This window comes from Equus caballus, chromosome 11, assembly GCF_041296265.1.
Source record: "Equus caballus isolate H_3958 breed thoroughbred chromosome 11, TB-T2T, whole genome shotgun sequence".
NCBI classification, from domain to species: domain Eukaryota; kingdom Metazoa; phylum Chordata; class Mammalia; order Perissodactyla; family Equidae; genus Equus; species Equus caballus.
Window position 1 is genome coordinate 20,816,311 of NC_091694.1, and position 19,096 is coordinate 20,835,406.

Consider the following 19,096-nt stretch of genomic DNA (forward strand, 5'->3'; position numbering starts at 1 on the left):
GCGTGCGCTCGGGCAGGGGCGTGGACACCGGGAGAGGAGGGGCCTCACGCGGCCCCGCGCGGCTCCCCTTCGGCTCTGCGCGACCCCTGCGCCGCTCGGCTTTGTTCAGCCGGGCTTCCTTCGCTTCCATAAGGGTTCGCTTTGTTAGAGTTTGGCGTCAGCTATGCACGGGTCAGGTTGTCAGCCGCCCTGGAGCGCCCGCTGCTGCTTTTATCCTGGATCCTGCCCCTTTCTCGGGCCCTCCCCCTTCTCCATCAGAGGGCCCAGGCGGCCCTGGGCCGTGACCCAACTGGACCGACTAAACGAGACTGGACGTGTGTGAGCGCGACCCTGGAGTGGTCACCAGCACAGAGCGGATATGAGATTGAGTCTCCCTGTTCTTGCTCTTCCAGGAATCAGGCCTGGGGGCAAGGATTGTCCCCTGAACAGAGCCATCCGAGTGTGATGCCGTTCTCTGACCATGCACAATCCTGTGACACACGGGGATGGGGAAGTGAATGCGTCTTCCTCGGTTTCCTTCATTCATCCACCCTGGGCCTTCTGTGCCAGGCTCAGGACTGGGTTCTGGGACCACAGAGATGAAGACGGGCCCTGCCCTCGCGGTGCCCACACTGTGGGAGGAGAGCCTTCCCAGACGCAGGAAAGCTTCTGCCCTCCTCTGCCTCTACCTCAACCCCACCTCGGTAGCCTTTGGCTTTCAGGGCTTTTATAATAAACCCTTTTTGTTGAAATGCAATGTACATACAGAAAAGTGCACAGAAGGGTACAGCTGAATTATCGCGAAAAGAGCACACAGGTCAAGAAATAGAACTGTTGCTACTTAATCTCCACTGTAGCTGCAATTCTGTGTCCGGGGACATGTGGGACAGGGTCGGGTAGGAGTGGGAGGGAGATGTGACAGGAGCTAACGCCACCTCAGGCCCCAGGCCTGCACTTCCACCCTCGGGCTCGGGAGGTGGGCAGAACCCAAGATTCCCCCAAAAAGAAGCCCGTTTTCTGGGACGCTTCTCCTTGTCCCCAGGGAGACAGCGATCTGGACTCTGTCGGAAGCCTTCAAGAGGGACTAGAAGTGAGGAGGGGTCAATCTGGAGTGTTAACTCGGGCCTTGCTTGGTTGTCTGGGACCAAAAGGGCAGAAAAGTCTGGAAGCTGGAGGCGAAGAGACCGGCGGTGGAAGACTACAACTCCCATCATACTCCGGGACAGCGACGCCTGCGCACTGTGCGCCCGTTGCCCATGCGGCCCTAGGGCTGGGAGCGCCGCGCCGCGCTGCGCTCCGCTGCGGGGGAGGCCATGGCGGAACCTTCCCAGGCGTCGGCCCCGGCTCCGGCCGTACAGCCCCGTACCCTTCAGTCTCCAGCCCCGGCCCCAACTCCGACTCCTGCCCCTAGCCCGGCTTCGGCCCCGACTCCGGCTCCCACTCCGGCACCAGCCCCCGCCCCAGCTGCAGCCCCAGCCGGGAGCACAGGGACGGGGGGGCCCGGGGTAGGAAGTGGGGGGACCGGGAGCGGGGGGGATCCGGCTCGACCTGGCCTGAGCCAGCAGCAGCGCGCCAGCCAGAGGAAGGCGCAAGTCCGGGGACTGCCGCGCGCCAAGAAGCTTGAGAAGCTAGGGGTCTTCTCGGCTTGCAAGGTGGGGGCGGGGCCTGGGGTGAGAAGGGGCGGGGCTTGGGGCATCCTAGGGCTCGGGTGGGAAGGGTGGCAAAGCTCTGGCTGGGGAGCGGCTCCTCGTCCCGGGATACAGGGTTATTGACTGATCCTTCTGCCTCCAGGCCAATGAAACCTGCAAGTGTAATGGCTGGAAAAACCCCAAGCCCCCGACTGCTCCTCGCATGGACCTGCAGCAGCCAGCTGCCAACCTCAGCGAGCTGTGCCGCAGCTGTGAACACCCCTTGGGTAAGGCAGGTAGTGCCCTTGGAGCTGGGGAGGGTGGGCAGGTGCTGGGTCCTGCTTGGACAGGATGACTTAAGTGTCACAGAGCTTCACCTCTGAAAAACCAAAGATTCCTCCTAAGGAGGGATTGGGTTGGGAGCGTGTATCCCCCAGGGAGGAGAAAGGAAATTTGCCAGCCCAGAAGAGACAAGAGGCCACCCAAGGGCTGACGCAGGAGCAGTCAGTCTCGTTGCTGGTCACCCTGGTTGGAGGGACTGAAGGTGAATCTTGGCTGGCAATGTAGGGAGGCAGGAAGCCCTGTTGATCTCTTCTGTTCCTTCTTCCCTCTGCTGCCATCTGTCCTTGTAGCTGACCATGTGTCCCACCTGGAGAATGTGTCAGAGGATGAGATTAACCGGCTTCTGGGGATGGTGGTGGACGTGGAGAATCTGTTCATGTCTGTTCACAAGGAGGAGGACACAGACACTAAACAGGTCTATTTCTACCTCTTCAAGGTGAGCTTCCTCCGGGAGTGTGAGTGAGCGAAGGAGGCGAGGCTGGGGGCATCTGCAGCTCTGAGCTCTGCTGACCTCCGCTCCTCCCTGTTCCTCTTCCTCCAGCTCCTGCGGAAATGCATCCTGCAGATGACCCGGCCTGTGGTGGAGGGCTCCCTGGGCAGCCCCCCATTTGAGAAGCCTAATATTGAGCAGGTGGGATGAGGAAGGTGGTAAGAGAACTGGGGGCATCTTGGAAGAGTGGGGAGGCTGTGTTCTCCATCCTCAAGCTGAGAACAGGGGAGAGGTTCAGGAAGAGAGGACATTTTGCACTAACCTCAGGGTGGGCATGGGAGTGGGGAGAGGGCACAGTTTCTCTTCACAGAGAGCCCCAGAGTGAGTGGAGAGCCTGGCCCTTGCCCTTGGGAAACACCTGTTTTTGGATAAGAACCCAGCTGGCTGCTCACCCCTCCTTCCTGGTTTTGTCTCTGCCTGCCCCTTCTCAGGGTGTGCTGAACTTTGTGCAGTACAAGTTTAGTCACCTGGCTCCGCGGGAGCGGCAGACGATGTTCGAGCTCTCAAAGATGTTCCTGCTCTGCCTTAACTACTGGAAGCTTGAGACGCCTGCCCAGTTTCGGCAGAGGTCTCAGGCCGAGGACGTGGCTACCTACAAGGTCAACTATACCAGGTAGGCCCAGCCAGGGATAGCAGCGGGGGAGGCTCATAGGCATAACCTGGGTTCAGTGGTTTCCACTCTCACCACCTCCCCACTCCCCACAGATGGCTCTGTTACTGCCATGTGCCCCAGAGCTGCGATAGCCTCCCCCGCTACGAGACCACTCACGTCTTTGGGCGAAGCCTTCTCCGCTCCATCTTCACTGTGACCCGGCGGCAGCTGCTGGAGAAGTTCCGGGTGGAGAAAGACAAGCTGGTGCCCGAGAAGAGGACCCTCATCCTCACCCACTTCCCCAAGTAAGGCTCGTTCTGGCCTATCAGGGTTTTGCCCCAACTTCACATCCTCCCTGTTGTCCCCTTTTTTCCAGGAAGGCTTCCTGGATTGGTCCCTCCTCTCCCTCCATGAGCCTTCTGGGATCTGGGCGTCTACCTGGCAGACTTGCCCATGGCCCAGACGCACCTTGCTAGCATTTGCCTTTGCGTGTACTAGTCTGGGGATGGCAGGTACATGGCCCGAGTGCTAACACTACCCCTGCCCACACCCTGGTAGATGTTACTAATTATTTCCCACGGGGCCTGGACACAGCCTCAGAATCCTTCCCACCACAGTACTCCAAGAAACCAGAGCTTACCACTTGAGGTGGAACCTATTTCCATCCCTGTTCTAGTCCTTTCTGTAAGGTTTTCCTCTGTTTTGCCACACCTTCCTTTCGTTTTAAGCCTGGCTTGTAGCTACCCAGTTCAAGAAGCCTGTGCTGACTAATCCTGGCCCTCTGGCGCTCCTCTTCTGCCACCAGGTGGGAACAAGAGGTGGCAGGAGGGGTGGATTCTGAGCCCCATTTTGATCCTGAGACCCAGGGTGACGTGGTGCCCTGCCTGACCACACAGCACAGGACAGCGTCAGTTCAGACCCTGTCTCCCTGTGCCGTCCACCGTGGGAAACTGGTCCTCTGATTTCTGTCCTGGATTGTCCTGTCCTACCTGTGACTACAGACTCCTAGAAGGCAGGGGGCTGTGCCTGCCCCTAGTCTCAAGGCAGAGGCTGTCTACATTTTTAGCTTCCCAGTTCCCTGAGAGCGGGGTCTGTCTCTTTGACCCGCCTCCAGTCCCTCTGGTGTCTGGCCCAGGCTGCTCCCTTGGTTGGAGAACAGAGTTGTGAGACAGACCTACCCTCCCCACAGATTCCTGTCCATGCTGGAGGAGGAGATCTATGGGGCAAACTCTCCGATCTGGGAATCGGGCTTCACCATGCCGCCCTCAGAGGGGACCCAGCTGGTGCCCCGGCCAGGTATGTACCACAGCAGGCCCTGCAGGATCTCTGCTTGGCCTTCCTGACTGAGCTCAGCCCCCGCTGTGGAAGACGGGTTGTGAGTGGTAGCAGTGAGGAAGTGCAGGACGGCTCACCCAGGGGTTGGAGGGCCCGGATCCCTTTCAGGACCCACCAACACCTTTGACCCCGTCTGCTGATTTTTCTCTCTGTCTCTCAGCTACAGTCAGCGCAGCTGTTGTTCCCAGTGCCCCCATCTTCAGCCCCACCATGGGTGGGAGCAGCAACAGCTCCTTGAGTCTGGATTCTGGAGGGGCTGAGCCCATGCCAGGTGGGTACTTGACCCCTGACATCTGCTCCTCATTCACCCCTCCCCCGACCTCTCTCCCCATCCTTGGGAGACCTTGCCAACCTCCCCAGCAGGCGAGAAGAGGAAGCTCCCAGAGAACCTGACCCTGGAGGATGCCAAGCGGCTCCGTGTGATGGGCGACATTCCCATGGAGCTGGTCAACGAGGTCATGCTCACCATCACTGACCCTGCCGCCATGCTGGGGCCCGAGGTGGGCAGCCTGGCTTGCTAACTGATGCGGGGAAGGGGGCCTCACCCACCAAGACCCTAGCTCACCACCCCTCCTCTGGTATCCAGACGAGCCTGCTGTCAGCCAACGCAGCCCGGGACGAGACAGCCCGCCTGGAGGAGCGCCGCGGCATCATCGAGTTCCATGTCATCGGCAACTCGCTGACGCCCAAGGCCAACCGGCGGGTGTTGCTCTGGCTTGTGGGGCTGCAGAATGTCTTCTCCCACCAGCTGCCGCGCATGCCCAAGGAGTATATCGCCCGCCTCGTCTTTGACCCGTGCGTCCCTGGCAGAGCCCAAACCCCAGGGCACCACACCCAGGCGCCTCTCCTCCTTGGCCTCCCCATTTCTCCCTGGCCTCTTCCTCCAACCTTTGGGAATTCTTGCTCCTCAGTTCCCAGCACTGCGTACAGCTCAGGCCCCCAGGGCCGTGGGGACTGGGGAGCATTTAGGGGACAGGTCACAGCCCTGACCTGTCCCCTCTCCCCTCAGGAAGCATAAGACTCTGGCCTTGATCAAGGACGGGCGGGTCATTGGTGGGATCTGCTTCCGCATGTTTCCCACCCAGGGCTTCACGGAGATTGTCTTCTGTGCTGTCACCTCCAATGAGCAGGTCAAGGTGAGCGCATGCCTGTGGCCCTAGCCCCATCCCACCACCTGCTTCTGAGTTTGGATCAGGTCAGAACAGCAGGCTCTCAAACCTCCTGTTAATGGCCAGACAGTTCCTCACACCCCCACCAGGTGGCAGTTGTAGTTTGGTAACTGGATTAAGGCAACACCTGTTGGCGAATGGATCCCAAGAAGCAGCCACGCTCAAATGGTCCCACATTTCTTTCATCACCAGAACCTTCGCGTACGTTGGGGAGTTAGTCCTTTTTATAGTAGCCCTGCGCTGGGTGCTAGTCCTGGTTTCTGCCCTTTAATCATCACAACGGACTCACTAGTCGGGTCCCTTGTTCTCTTTTGAACCTAACCCAGGTCTGCTGCTGCCTCACTGGTCCTGGCGTGTGTGGGAGACAGTGTCTCTGCAGGGTTCAGACGCTGCGATGAGCAGGGCCTTGTCGTTCCCCTTGGCCTTTCCCCCAGTTCTGAGGCTCAGGGACTGGGAATCAGTGGCCTGGGGACAAGAGCTTCCTGGTTGGGTTTGGATCCTGGCCCTGCCGTGGCTGGCCGTCTGACCATTTCCTACGTTGCTGAGTTTTGGGTTTTACTGTCGCGTGGGGGTAGTGATACCTGCCTCTTGGGGTAATGTGAGAAGTGGTCTGTGAAGCACCACACCTGGCCCAGAAGAGGTGCTTAGAAATCCGGGGTCCTCCACTCTTCTCCGCATAAGCTCCTCTTCCTCCGCTGGCCGCCTTTCCTCCTAGCTGCCCTGGACCCGCTGCCCCCCCCACCTCCCGTCCAGTCCGCCCCCTCTGCTCTGGGCCCTCCTGAGACCCCTCCAGTGCTGGGCCCGCGCCCCCTGCTGAGCCCTGCTGCCCTCCCCCCAGGGCTATGGGACTCACCTCATGAACCACCTGAAGGAGTATCACATCAAACACAACATTCTCTACTTCCTCACCTACGCCGACGAGTACGCCATCGGCTACTTTAAAAAGCAGGTGACCCTCACCCCGCCCCCGCCCTCTGCCAGGGTCTGTGGGTCATTCTGTCCAGCCCCCTGGTGTGGATGCAGTGGGAGTCCCTTCGTGTCCCCTGTTCCATTCAGCACCTGTGGGGAAGTCCTTCATGCCCGTCTCCCTCCCACTGCTGCTGCCCCAGTGAAGCACAGGGTCCTGTCGGGCAGTAGGGCAGGCGGGAAGAATCCGGAGACTCCCAGGGGTGAGTCGGGAGGGGCAGCTGACCTGGAACCTTTCCAGGGACAGAGTAATCGAGGCTGCACAGTGCAGAGCTCTGTGCTGGGTACCATAGGGGGTCCAGGAATTGGGAAGAGGGGACATGGCATGCCCTGCCCCTCAGGTGCTTCTGCGGGGGGGCCCGTTGAAGCTGGAAAAGCCTTGCTGATGGATTGGGCCATAACTGTCCCCTCCCTAGGGCTTCTCCAAGGACATCAAGGTGCCCAAGAGCCGCTACCTGGGTTATATCAAGGACTACGAGGGTGCAACACTGATGGAGTGTGAGCTCAATCCTCGGATCCCCTACACGGAGCTGTCCCACATCATCAAGAAGCAGAAGGAGGTTGTGTGTGTGTGTGTGTGTGTGTGTGAGTGTGTGTGGGCGTGCGCACACTCTTGGACTTGTCCATGGGGCTTTTCGTGAATGTACAAGTCGGGGTGAACACACATGTGGATGGGTGCCACATGTGCGTGTGTGAGGTGGGGACGGGCCAAGATCTTGCTTCTTGCTCTGCCTCTTGGAGAAGTTAGGAGGGGAGGGGCAGGACCTGGCAGTGGCCCTGGGAGGGTTGTGGCTGGGGCCGGGTTCCCCCTCAGACCCTTCCTTTCCTCAGATCATCAAGAAGCTGATTGAGCGCAAACAGGCCCAGATCCGAAAGGTCTATCCCGGGCTCAGCTGCTTCAAGGAAGGCGTGAGGCAGATCCCTGTGGAGAGCGTCCCTGGCATCCGTGAGCAGGGGTTTTGGTGGGGGGAGCAGGGTGCGCTGCTTGGGGTGTATCAGGCTTTCTTAGGGATGTTCTCCCCACTGCCCGCTTTGCAGGAGAGACGGGCTGGAAGCCGCTTGGGAAGGAGAAGGGGTGAGTGTTGTGTGGCGGGAGAGGGTGTTGGGGGAGGCACAGGGATCAGGAGCCGCAGACTTGGCATCTCTCACCCCAGGAAGGAGCTGAAGGACCCTGACCAGCTCTATACAACCCTCAAAAACCTGCTGGCCCAGATCAAGGTGGGGAGACCAGGTTCCCTTCTGGGGGGCCCTGCGCCAGTGGCTGTGGCTTTATGGCCTAGTGTGGGGTGGGTGGCAGTCACGAGCTGGGCATGGGGCAGGGTGGGCCTGGCCCCAGCTTGGCTCTCCTCTCCAGTCACACCCCAGTGCCTGGCCCTTCATGGAGCCCGTGAAGAAGTCGGAGGCCCCAGACTACTACGAGGTCATCCGCTTCCCCATCGGTGAGGACGCTCCATTTGATCCCCTCCTTCCACTTCTGCCCCCAAATCGACTCCTGCTCCTGCCTTCACTGGGCCACACAGGCCCCGGTGACCCACCCCGGCGGGCAGCCCCGCTCTCCTCAGTCTCTTCAAGGCGTGCCCGTTCTCTCCTGCTGCCCAGACCTGAAGACCATGACGGAGCGGCTGCGCAGCCGCTACTATGTGACACGGAAGCTCTTTGTGGCTGACCTGCAGCGGGTCATCGCCAACTGCCGCGAGTACAACCCCCCGGACAGCGAGTACTGCCGCTGCGCCAGTGCCCTGGAGAAGTTCTTCTACTTCAAGCTCAAGGAGGGGGGGCTCATCGACAAGTAGTCCACTTTGGACCACCTTCACTGGGACATCTCCACCTCGGGCTCTGAGCTGGCGCCCAGGGCCCTCTCAGCTTGACACGTTCCAGCCAGGGGCCCTGCAGCCCTTTCGGGACCCTCAGGCACCCAAAGCCTGCAGCTCTGTCCCACCCTTCATTGTGTCTGACCTTGGGGAGGGGTCTTATGGGTCTGAGACCCAGCCCCGCTAGAGTGGCTGGTGGTCCCCAGGCCTGGTCCCTGTGGAGCTGTGGAGACTGGGAGGCCAGGGCGTGGCCCTGGTCGCTGTTTCCCCAGGGGCAGGACTGCCAATTTTAGTTTGAGTGAGGGGGCTTCAAGATTGGAAGTTCAACCTGAACTGGAGGGACCACGCCTTGCCTGCCCTGCACTGTTCTGTCTGTCCCCCAGGGGTGGGGGCCGTGGGGACCATTCATTTCCTGGCATTAATCCTTTGGAGGGAACAATAAAGCTCTTTTTTTCTTCTGTGTAGTTGTTCCTTGGGTAGAGTCCTCGGACATAGCAGGCTGACCCTGACCAGTACCTCCTGCAGGCTGGAGCCTGTAAAGCCCCCAGTGGTGCTGGGACACCCGCCTCAACCTGGTGCAGCAAGCCTCATGCCTAGTCCCGGGCCCCTGGGGTGATGGGACCTGCCTGGCTGCAGCCCCCTGCTTGTCCCTGCTCCTACTCCAGGTTCCAGGGTGGCGGGGGTCAGAATCTCTACCTGGCTGCCTCTGCCTGGGTGGACACGGTTACAGCTGACTCCAGAAGGGGCAGGGGTGGGGGTGTGGAGACTCGACTTTACTGTCAGTGTTTCTGTCCCCTTGCCAAAGTGTGCACAAGGAGTTTTTTCTGCGGGGCAGGGAAGGGAGATTCCTGAAGCCAAGCTCCGGCTGGGCTGGCTCCTCCCCTAAGTTTCGCTTTCCATTTTCGATCTCAGCAGAGCCCAGCGGCATCCGGGCTGGGCTAAATAAACCAAGCAAACCCAGGGGGGCTGCCCTCCGCAGGTGGTGCAGGTGAGACCTGGCTGGGCAGGGGGCCGGTGTAGTCTCTGTTACTCCTGTCTCCCCTCTTGGCCAGATCAGGCTCCTGGTGGGTCCCTGCGGTGCCCTGCCCCACCTCCCTCAGGCAGGATAGAGTCCTGGGCAAAGAGAGCTCTCTGTACCGGACTGGGCTGGCCGGGAGTGGGGAGGGGTGTGGGGCCTGGCGGTCTGAATCCCCTGCCATTCCCAGAATGGAGCTGCGACCCTACCAGTGGGAGGTGATTATGCCTGCCCTGGAGGGCAAGAATATCATCATATGGCTGCCCACGGGTACTGGGAAGACGCGGGCAGCTGCTTATGTGGCCAAGAGGCATCTGGAGACTGTGGATGGAGCCAAGGTGGTTGTATTGGTCAACAGGGTGAGTGGTTTGCCCTCCCCTCAGTGGGGTCTTAGCTCCACGGGTGCCTCAAGACAGAACTCCAGAGCTGCTGTGGCCAACTCTAAGCTCACCTATCTTCACCCATTCCGGTCCTTGCCTCCCCCAACCCCACTTGCCCGTGATGCAGCTGCTTCTCCCCATCTCATTTTCCATCCCCAGGTGCACCTGGTGACCCAGCATTGTGAGGAGTTCAGCCGGATGCTGGACAAACGCTGGACCATCACAACCCTGAGTGGGGACATGGGGCCACGAGCTGGCTTTGGCCACCTGGCCCGGCACCATGACCTGCTCATCTGCACAGCTGAGCTGCTGCAGATGGCGCTGACAAGCTCTGAGGAAGAGGAGCACGTGGAGCTCAATGGTGAGGGCTGTGGGCAGGGGGAAAGGGTGTGCACCTGAGGCTCCCCTGCCTGCCACCCCCAGGGCACTTGTAGTAGAGATGTGAGGGGTTCCCCATTCACCAAACTCCAGCATACACCCTAGTAGAAACAGACCTGGCTACAGTGCAGGATCTTGGGTGAGTCCCGTCCCCCGGCTGAGCCTCAGTTTACTAATCTCTAAAATGGAGATAAATTATCCCTGCCTGGCCCATTCTCTGGGGACTGGCTGCAAGTTGTGAAAGGAGGAGGGAGTTCGTAGATGAGTTGTGGGGAATACATGAAACAAAACTTATCAGGGGGGGGGGGAAGGGTCTGTGGGTCACAGTCTTCTCCCCTTGTGCTCCCAGCCTTCTCCCTGCTTGTGGTGGACGAGTGTCACCACACGCACAAAGACACTGTCTACAACATCATCCTGAGCCGGTACCTAGAGCATAAACTCCAGAGGACACTGCCCTTGCCCCAGGTGCTGGGTCTCACAGCTTCCCCAGGCACTGGCGGGGCCTCCAAGCTCGAGGGGGCCATTGACCACATCCTGCAGGTCAGCTTGGTCCCTGCGACCCTCCCCCAACCTGACCCCCTAGGACCTCCCTGGCCTGCCCTACCCCATGCCCACCAGCCCTACCAGGCTCCCTCAGGCAGGGACGGGCCCCTTCCTCACCTAAGCTCCAGGCTCCAGTAGCTTCTCACTGTACTTAGGATAAACTGCCAGCTCTCTACTCTGCCTTACAAAGTTCCCTGTGACCTCGCCCCTGCCTGCCTCTCCAGCCTCACTTCTTCCCCCTTTGCCCTCACTCCCATGACACTGGCCTTCTCTCTGTATCTCCAGCGTCTCAGCCTGGCTGTTCTCCCTTTCCACTTGCCATTCCTTTTGCCCTGAATGCTCTTCCCCCTGCACTTTACCTTTCCGGCTCCTTCTTGTTATTCAGGGAACAGCTTAAATGTCACCTCTCCCTGATCTTCCCTGATCACCCCCCTGCACTCTATCGTACCATCCAATTTCATTCTTTTCAGAGCTCGTTAACACTAAAATTCTCTCATTCTGTTGCTCTTCATGGTTTATCCTCTGTCTCCTCAACTCCAGTCTAAGATGCTCTGTCTCCCCAGTACCTAGACACCAGCACCAGGACAGAGAGGGCGGGCAATAAATATTTGTTGAATATATGAATCCCCACTCCCAATGGCCCTGCCTCAGCTGGACCCATCCTGCCCCAGAGCTCTGCCCATTGTCCCCACGGGACCCCCTCCATTCCAATGAGCCCCTCTCTGTTGCCCCAGCTCTGTGCCAATCTGGACACGTGGCGCATCATGTCACCCCAGAACCACCGCCCCCAGCTGCAGGAACACAGCCCCCAGCCCTGCAAACAGTATGATGTCTGCCAAAGGCGCAGCCAGGTGTGTGAAGGGATGGGCACAGGGTGGAGGTGGGGTCTGGTGTGAAATTAGGGCCCCCAGGGTTGAGCCCTGACTCTACCCTCAGGAGCTCTGTGACTTCAGGTTACTTGCTTATGTATCTGAGCCTCCATTTCTCCTTTCTGTGAAATGGGGCACATGCAGCCCATGCCCACAGCCTCTGTTTGATTTGACTCACATGCCACCGTGAGCATCTGTCAAAACCCTGGGCACACTGTAGAGTGCTTTGCAAACCATAAAGCTGGGGCTCTCTGTGCCAAGGCTGTTAGGAGCTCTCTCCTGCCATGCTAACACTGCCTGGTGTCTGCTAGGACAGGGCTGGGCAAGGACTAGACCTCACAGTGCTCAGGCCAGAGGTCAAGGGGACATAGGAGGTGCAGACAGAGCAGGAGCGGTACAGGAACCTGACCCCTGCCTCCAGCCAGGAGCTCCCTGCTCTCCAACACCGACGTGACGGCAGTAGCCAGTAGCGGCGCGGCTTCCCGTGGAGATCAGCGCCCCCACTGGGTGCCCATTCCCCTGAGGTGTATGGGAATCCCTGCACTCTTCTCTCCAGGACCCATTTGGGGACAAGCTGAAGAATCTCATGGACCAAGTCCACGACCATCTGGAGATGCCCGAGTTGAGCCGGGACTTCGGGACGCAGATGTACGAGCAGCAGGTGGTGGAGCTGAGCCAGACTGGTGAGAGGGGCTGCCCGGGCGGAGGGCGAGGCGGCTGTGGGGGCGCTGTGGACCGGGCCTGCCTGGGGGCGGAGCCTAGGTGGGGGCGGACCTTGGAGGGGCGTGGCCACTCAGCCCTTGCGCCCGTGCCGCCCGCAGCGGCTGCGGCGGGGCTCCAGCAGCGGCGGGTGTACGCGCTGCACCTGCGGCGCTACAACGACGCGCTGCTCATCCACGACACGGTGCGCGCCGTGGACGCCCTGGCCACGCTGCAGGATTTCTACGACTGGGAGCGTGCCACTAAGACGCAGGTCCTGGATGCCGAGCGCTGGCTGCTGGCGCTGTTCGATGGTGAGGCTCTCGGGGAGGCGGGAGGGGTGAGAACCGGGCGCCAACACGGATTTGGAAGGTACCAGTGAGGGTACAGGCGCCCTATTTTTCTAACCTAAAGTCAAAGCTGTGGATATGACAAAAGATGTATGCCCTTATTTGTGAAGGTTTGCATAGATGTAAAAACTAATTCATGTTATTGACAAAGATTTTTTTAAACCATTTAATTGGGACTGTCCCTGAAAGTCTGGGGTGTGTGATATCTTTGAACTGGGACATGAGGTGGCCAGAGATGAAATTTAAGGCTAGAGGCCCTAGCACAAGGGGTTTGGGGGGGGCAAGGATCTTTCTGAAGAGACCTGAGGTGGAGTCAGTCTTGGGTAGCTGAGGTCAACATGAAAAGGTCAAGGGTCATCCTGGTACTTAGGTGGAAGAGGAGTGTTGGCCTGAGGTATGTGGGCAAAAAGTCCTCTACGGTAGGCCCCTGGTGTAAGGCTGGCTGGCCTTGAGGCTGCGCAGGCATAGGGTGTCCTTCAATGTGCTCTTGGTGCTGCTCAAGGGGAATTAGGCAGGAGCAGTTATCCTCGGTCCCCCTCTGTACTCCTGCAATCCTATCCCTGTGAGCACACACCCTGCCCTGCCCTGCCCTGCCCTGCCCACCCCATCCCATCCAACCCCCACCCCACCCCACCCCATCCCATCCCATCCCATCCCATCTCATCTCCAGGCCTGAGTCCTGTCCCTGTTTTGGGCTTTTCTGGCAGAGCACAAGAATGAGCTGGCCCGCCTGGCAACTTGTGGCCCAGAGAACCCTAAACTGGAGAAGCTGGAACAGATCCTTAAGAAGCAGTTCAGGAACGAGAACCCCCGGGGCATCATCTTCACCCGAACCCGCCAGAGCGCTCGCTCCCTCCTGCTCTGGCTGCAGCACCAGCCTGGCCTGCAGACAGTGGACATCCAGGCCCAGACACTGATTGGGGCTGGGAACAGCAGCCAGAGCACCCATATGACCCAGGTGTGGGCTTTGGGGAAAGGAGCTGAGGCTGGGGGGCTCCCTAGGGGAAAAGGGGATGGATTGTGGTCTTCACAGAGAGACAGGAGGCTGATTATCCCCAGGCAGAGGGCAGAGAGCTGGGGGAGAGAGATGGACACTGAAATCCCCAGTTTTGAAGGTCCCCCTAGTCTGGGGTTCCCTGGGGGCAGAAAGGCAGAGGCTTGGGGAGCTGCAGGAAAAGAGGTGAATGATGTCCTTGGGACAGGGAATCAGGGGCCTGGGGTCCCTTGCAGGAGAAGGCTAGGTCCTGAGAGCTCCTGGATAGAGAGGCAGGGACCCATAGGGAGTCCCTAGGGGAGAGAGGGGTTAGATGGTCACCTGGGAAAATGGGCAAGATCTTGGGGTGGGGATGGGGTGTACTTGGAGATAGAGGTGGAGACACAGGGTCCTTAGGGAAAGGGCCAAGATTGTGAGTCAAAGGGCTGAACCAGAAGAGGCTGGGCTGGCAGGAGGGTGGGCCTGACCCCACCTCATGCACCATCCTCTTTCTCCTCCCCCATCCCCAGAGGGAACAGCAAGAAGTGATCCGTAAGTTCCGGGTCGGCACCCTGAACCTCCTGGTGGCCACGAGTGTGGCGGAAGAGGGCCTGGACATCCCCCAGTGCAATGTGGTGGTGCGCTATGGGCTCCTGACCAACGAGATCTCCATGGTCCAGGTGCCCAACCACCCCGCTCTCAACAGCCCTCAAAGGATCCTGGGTGGGACACCAGCCCCACTCAGGCCCCTCCCTTCTCTCTCTCTCCAGGCAAGGGGCCGTGCCCGGGCTGGTCAGAGTGTGTACTCGTTTGTGGCAACTGAGGACAGTCGGGAGCTGCGGCGGGAGCTGACCAATGAGGAGCTGGAGGCTCTGATGGAACGGGCAGTGGCTGCTGTGCAGGAGATGGATGAGGCTGAGTACCAGGCCAAGGTCTGTGGGCAGCCTGTGCGCCCTGCAGGGAGAGGGGCTTAGGACGCTCTGCCTGGAAGCTCTCTGATTGCACACACATGCGCACCCCTCTTCCTCTGAGGGCCCTCTTGGCCCACCTGGGGAGGGTGTGAATGGATGGATGGGTAGAGGCCAGGGGTGGGGCTGCCAGGGAAGGCAATGGCTGTTCTCCAGATGCCTTGGGAACAGGCCTTGTCCAGGGCTTTTAATTTATCCTTGTTACTAAATACTTGGTGTATCTGTGAGAGCCGCCTTACAGCCTTTCTGGAGCCAGGTGGTGGGGGGCGGGGGGTGGGGGGGGGGCAAACAAACCAAGACACATGTACAAATAAGCCCAGAACCAGGACTTGAATCAGTTCCCGTGAGGCAGGGTCACCATTGTCCCCTTGCCCAGGATGGTCCCTGTTTACTCCTGTTGTCCCAGCATAATTATTAATGATGCCTTGTGTTAGCCTCAAAGAATCAGCTTTGCACAAAATCCTCCAAAGCAGGGCCAAAGATTCAATGAGAAAGCTTGCCCCGCCCCCACCTTTGCCCCACCCCTGTATTATTTTTCTCCACAGAGTTGCTTCCTTTTTTGTTGTTGTTGAGGAACATTTGCCCTGAGCTAACATCTGTTGCCAATCTTCCTCTTTTTTTGCTTGAGGAAGGTTAGCCCTGAGCTAACATCTGTGCCAATCTTTCTCTATTTCATACGTGGGTTGCAGCCACAACATGGCTGACGAGTGGTGTAGGTCCGCACCCGGGAATGGAACCTGCGAACCCAGGCTGCCGAGTCGGGTGCCTGGCCAGCCCCAGAGCTGTTTCTAAAAGCTCCAGGGAGGGTCGAGGAAAGTCTCTTCTGGGTCCTAATGATCTGAGGTCTTTGGGAGCTCTGTGTCCCCTGGGAGCATTCCTGGAGTTGGGTCTCTTGGGCCCCAATCACGCCTAGTGTCCCCTCCCACCCCAGATCCAGGATCTGCAGCAGGCAGCCCTGGTCAAGCGGGCAGCCCAGGCGGCCCAGCGGGAGAGCCAGCGGCGGCAGTTCCTGGCGGACGAGGTGCAGCTCCTCTGCATCAACTGCATGGTGGCTGTGGGCTATGGGAGTGACCTGCGGAAGGTGGAGGGCACCCACCACGTCAACGTGAACCCCAACTTCTCGTGAGACCTATGGAAGGGGCTGTCTGGATGACAGGGGGGAGGGGTGTGCAGGGGGACTAAGAATGCCTCCCATCCAGATGGTGCTTGGAGGGTTTGGGAACTTACAGAGCGTTTTCACAGTAGTCTGGTCAGACAGGTTTTATCACCATCGCATTCTACAGATGAGGAAATAGAGGCTCAGAGAGGCTAAGTGACTTGCCCAAGCTCCCACAGCAACTATGTGGTTGAGCAAGAGCTGGAATTCAGGAAGCCAAATGCTGAGGGGCCACAAGCTGGCCCCCTGGGTCCTACCTACTCTGAAGACATCAAGAGGGGCTAGTTGTCCCTGAGCCAGCCCCTCCTCCTCTGTCCTCTAAAGGGTAAGCTTCCCTTGTCTTCCCTCCATGCATTCATTTGTTCAGTGTTTATTAGGCACCTACCGTGTGCAGGCCACTGTGCCCAGGATCTTCATACAGGCTCACATTTGAGGAGGCAGCATTTCGGCTAGGTCTGGCAAGGTGGATCGGGCTGGAGTGTGAGATGAGTATAGGCGGGGCTGATGCGACAGGAATAATTCTGGTTGACCTGAGCAGAAGGCTGTGAAGGATGAGATTCTGAAAGAAGACAGCCGAGCCTGTGGAGGACGGTGAAGGTCGGGCCTTCGTCCTGGAGGCACTCAGTGCTCCCGGAGGGATGTTGAGCAACGGAATGTCAGGGCCAGATTTACATTTTTAGGAGATCGCTCTAAAAGATCACTCATTTTAGAAGATGAGCTGGCGGAAGGATGGCGTGGGGTTGGGAGTAAGGACGAGATGGGATGGAAGGATGGATGGCGCAGGGAGATCTCTTGGGAGACTGTTGAAATCACCCAGATGGGTAGTGCTGAGGCCTGAACGTGGGCAGAAGGGAGTGCAATGGAGGCAGCGCAGGCAGAGCTTTTCGAAGATCAGATTTCCTGGTCCTGGGAAGTGTCTGGGCCTCTTGAAAGGTAGAAAGGCCCAGGCAGAGGCTCCGCAAGCAGGCATGAGATCTGGGGCTCGGAGGGTTTATGAGGGCTGTGGCCACTCCCGTTCCTCTCCAGGATCTACTACAAAGTCTCCCCGAAGGCTGTGGTCATCGACAGAGAGTTCAAGGACTGGAAGCCTGGGGGCGCCGTTAGCTGCAGGAACTGTGGGGAGGTAAGTGCTGGGGCCATGGCTCTTAGCTCCAGTCTTCAGAAGACTCGGTCTGAGAGAGGAGGCCCAGCCTCTGCCATCAGGACATCAGGATGCCCCCACTGGCATGGGGGAGACAGCCCTCCCCTAGGAGCCCCCAGTCTGAGGAGAGTGGTCCAACTCCCTGTCTTAGGGAGCCCACAGTGTGACGGGGGAGATAGCTCTCAGTCTGAGGTGGGAGGCACAGGCCCTGCATTCATGGACGCTACCTTGAGGAGAGAAGCCCAGTCTGAGGACAGAGACCCACACCCGGCCGTCTCTGTCCCACCCCCAGTCCTGGGGTATGCAGATGATCTACAAGTCTGTGAAGCTGCCAGTGATCAAAGTCCGCAGCATGCTGCTGGAGACCCCGCGAGGGCGGGTCCAGGCCAAGAAGTGGTCCCACGTGCCCTTCCCGGTACCTGACTTCAACTACCTGCAGCACTGTGCCCAGAGCCTGTCGGACCTCTCCCTGGACTGACCACCTTGTCGCTGCAGTGCTCAGCTCAGGCTGCAGGGGGCGGGAGAGTCCGCAGCAGCCACCATCTTCCCCTGGGCAAAGCCTGGGTCCAGGCCCCTCCTGCCTGAGTCACCAGCTGGGGGCACCATGCTGACCAGGTACAGAGGAACCCTGGGCGCCCAGGCGGGCTTGGGCCCCCACCCTGGTGAAGCACATCTCAGCCCCAGACCCCACTCACACCACACAGACCCTTTCCTACGCACTGGATGGAGGGGAGACTGAGGCAGGAGAATGGCCACACTGTACTAGGAATCACCAGTTTCTCTCGGCCCCTCGATATTCCTTCCCTGCGAAGGCCACTTCTATTTTTTGAGGCTCCCCATAAATTAAAAGTAAAGAAATGGGAAATTGGTGTAGACAACATGTGGTATTTGAAAAACAGATTTGTTGAGGTATAATTGACATAAAATAAACTGTACATAAATATTTATGGTGTCTAATTTGATAAGTTTTAACATTTGCATGCTCCTCCACAGTCAAGATAATGAACATAGCTGTCACCCTCAAAAGTTTCATTGTTCCCATTGTAACCCCACCACCCCCCATCCACTGATCTGCTTTGTGCTATATTTTTAATGTTAAAAGTTTTTTTTTAACACCCCACTTTATGGCTCTCATGTAACCTTATTTGGAGAGAACATCAAAAGTCTAGATTTGAGAGCCATCACGAATGAGGCCTTCCTGCCCCCTCCACCCCATAATAGGCTCCAACCCCAATGCCCCGCTGTCTACCTTCTCTTAATCCCCAGGTCATCTCCCCTGGGCTGGGGAGAGGCTGAGAGCCAGGATTCGAGGGGTGGGGCTCAGGTAGGCATGGGGGTGGAGGGAGTTGTAAAGGCCTAAATTTTCTGTTCTCATTTTAACAGGAAAGAAAGAGAAAAAGACAGGCAAGATCTAGGTTGATTCTTCAGGGAAAGGCTATTTCTGTAGTAAGAGGCCCAGCAGGCAGGAGTCACCTTCAAGAGGAAGAGAGGGGGCTAGGGCAGAGATCTGAGAGCAGGATGGCAGTCCTTCCTGCCATCTAACCTGCTTCCCTCCTGCTACATCAGTGGTCCTGCCTCAGGGTAGATGGGAAATAGTGCACTCTCCCTCCCCCAGCATCTTCTTTCTTCAGTCCACCTCGTGTCCGACTAGGGGCTGAAGTTCCAGTTCCAGTCTTTTGGGTCTCCATGCCCCCAGAGTGTTCCCCTCTTCCCTAGGGCCCTTCTTCCTCCTGATCTCTGGTGTCCCTTGGCCCTGGCTCCAGGAGTCACCCTTCTCCTCCCTCCTGTCCCATCTCCACCTCCAGGGGCCCCTTCTTCTGCCCATCTGCTCCCCACTTTGCCTTCACTTGTTATCTCCCCTGCCAGGAACGTGCCTTTTACAGCTCAATAAAATTAGCGACTGGGGGCAGAGGGAGGGGGGCAGGGGCCTAGGGGTGCTAAGCTCAATGGCCTTGAATGCGGCTGGACGCACGGAGTCCGGACGCCTGTCATTCCAGGGCTAAACAGTGACAGCTGAGGGACCTGAGCTGGTGTTGGGGGCAGAGCGGGCAGCTGTGTTGCAGGGAGAGAGATGGATTGAGGATAAAGATGACCTGGGCACCTAATGGTCCCCTCAGTGGCCTGAGCCCATACATAGCCAGCTGACCGCTGGATGCGTGACCCTCGCTTTAGAGGGAGTATTCTATCTCTCACCCACCTTGCCAGGCTGGGAGAGCTTTCTTGAGTTCAGATGCAAGGGGGAACTCAGGCAAGAAGAGGTTCTTGGGTTTTCTTTTTCCAATGACGGATCTTCACATGGAGCCACTGCCTCC

At 58.6% G+C, this 19,096-nt stretch overlaps 2 protein-coding genes across 4 annotated transcripts; both read left to right on the forward strand.

Annotated features, from left to right (window-relative positions):
* The first annotated feature begins 741 nt into the window (after nt 1–741).
* KAT2A (lysine acetyltransferase 2A) lies at nt 742–8,770 on the forward strand. 2 transcript variants are annotated; one of them, XM_001495089.7, is made up of 18 exons: nt 742–1,631; nt 1,771–1,894; nt 2,240–2,385; nt 2,491–2,580; nt 2,871–3,052; nt 3,145–3,336; nt 4,221–4,327; nt 4,527–4,637; nt 4,730–4,866; nt 4,953–5,161; nt 5,376–5,502; nt 6,374–6,484; nt 6,918–7,061; nt 7,333–7,447; nt 7,540–7,576; nt 7,656–7,719; nt 7,856–7,940; nt 8,101–8,770. In XM_001495089.7, exons 1-18 carry the CDS (start codon nt 1,293–1,295, stop codon nt 8,292–8,294), a joined length of 2,514 nt encoding a protein of 837 aa, XP_001495139.4. In that variant the 5' UTR covers nt 742–1,292; the 3' UTR covers nt 8,295–8,770. The 2 variants fall into 2 exon arrangements, with proteins under 2 accessions (XP_001495139.4, XP_023508282.1); XM_023652514.2 differs by having other exon boundaries at nt 1,204–1,631; nt 4,727–4,866.
* Nucleotides 8,771–9,181: 411 nt separating this feature from the next.
* On the forward strand, nt 9,182–17,727 carry DHX58 (DExH-box helicase 58). Of its 2 annotated transcripts, none has more exons than XM_023652515.2 (13): nt 9,182–9,300; nt 9,518–9,686; nt 9,867–10,068; nt 10,435–10,625; nt 11,363–11,479; nt 12,054–12,180; nt 12,319–12,510; nt 13,254–13,504; nt 14,050–14,199; nt 14,290–14,451; nt 15,419–15,609; nt 16,670–16,766; nt 17,077–17,727. In XM_023652515.2, the coding sequence occupies exons 2-13, from the start codon at nt 9,519–9,521 to the stop codon at nt 17,260–17,262; spliced, it is 2,034 nt and encodes a 677-aa protein (XP_023508283.1). In that variant the 5' UTR covers nt 9,182–9,300; nt 9,518; the 3' UTR covers nt 17,263–17,727. The 2 variants fall into 2 exon arrangements, 1 of the variants encoding a protein (XP_023508283.1); XR_002811437.2 differs by having other exon boundaries at nt 9,185–9,300; nt 15,419–15,968.
* Nucleotides 17,728–19,096: the final 1,369 nt, after the last annotated feature.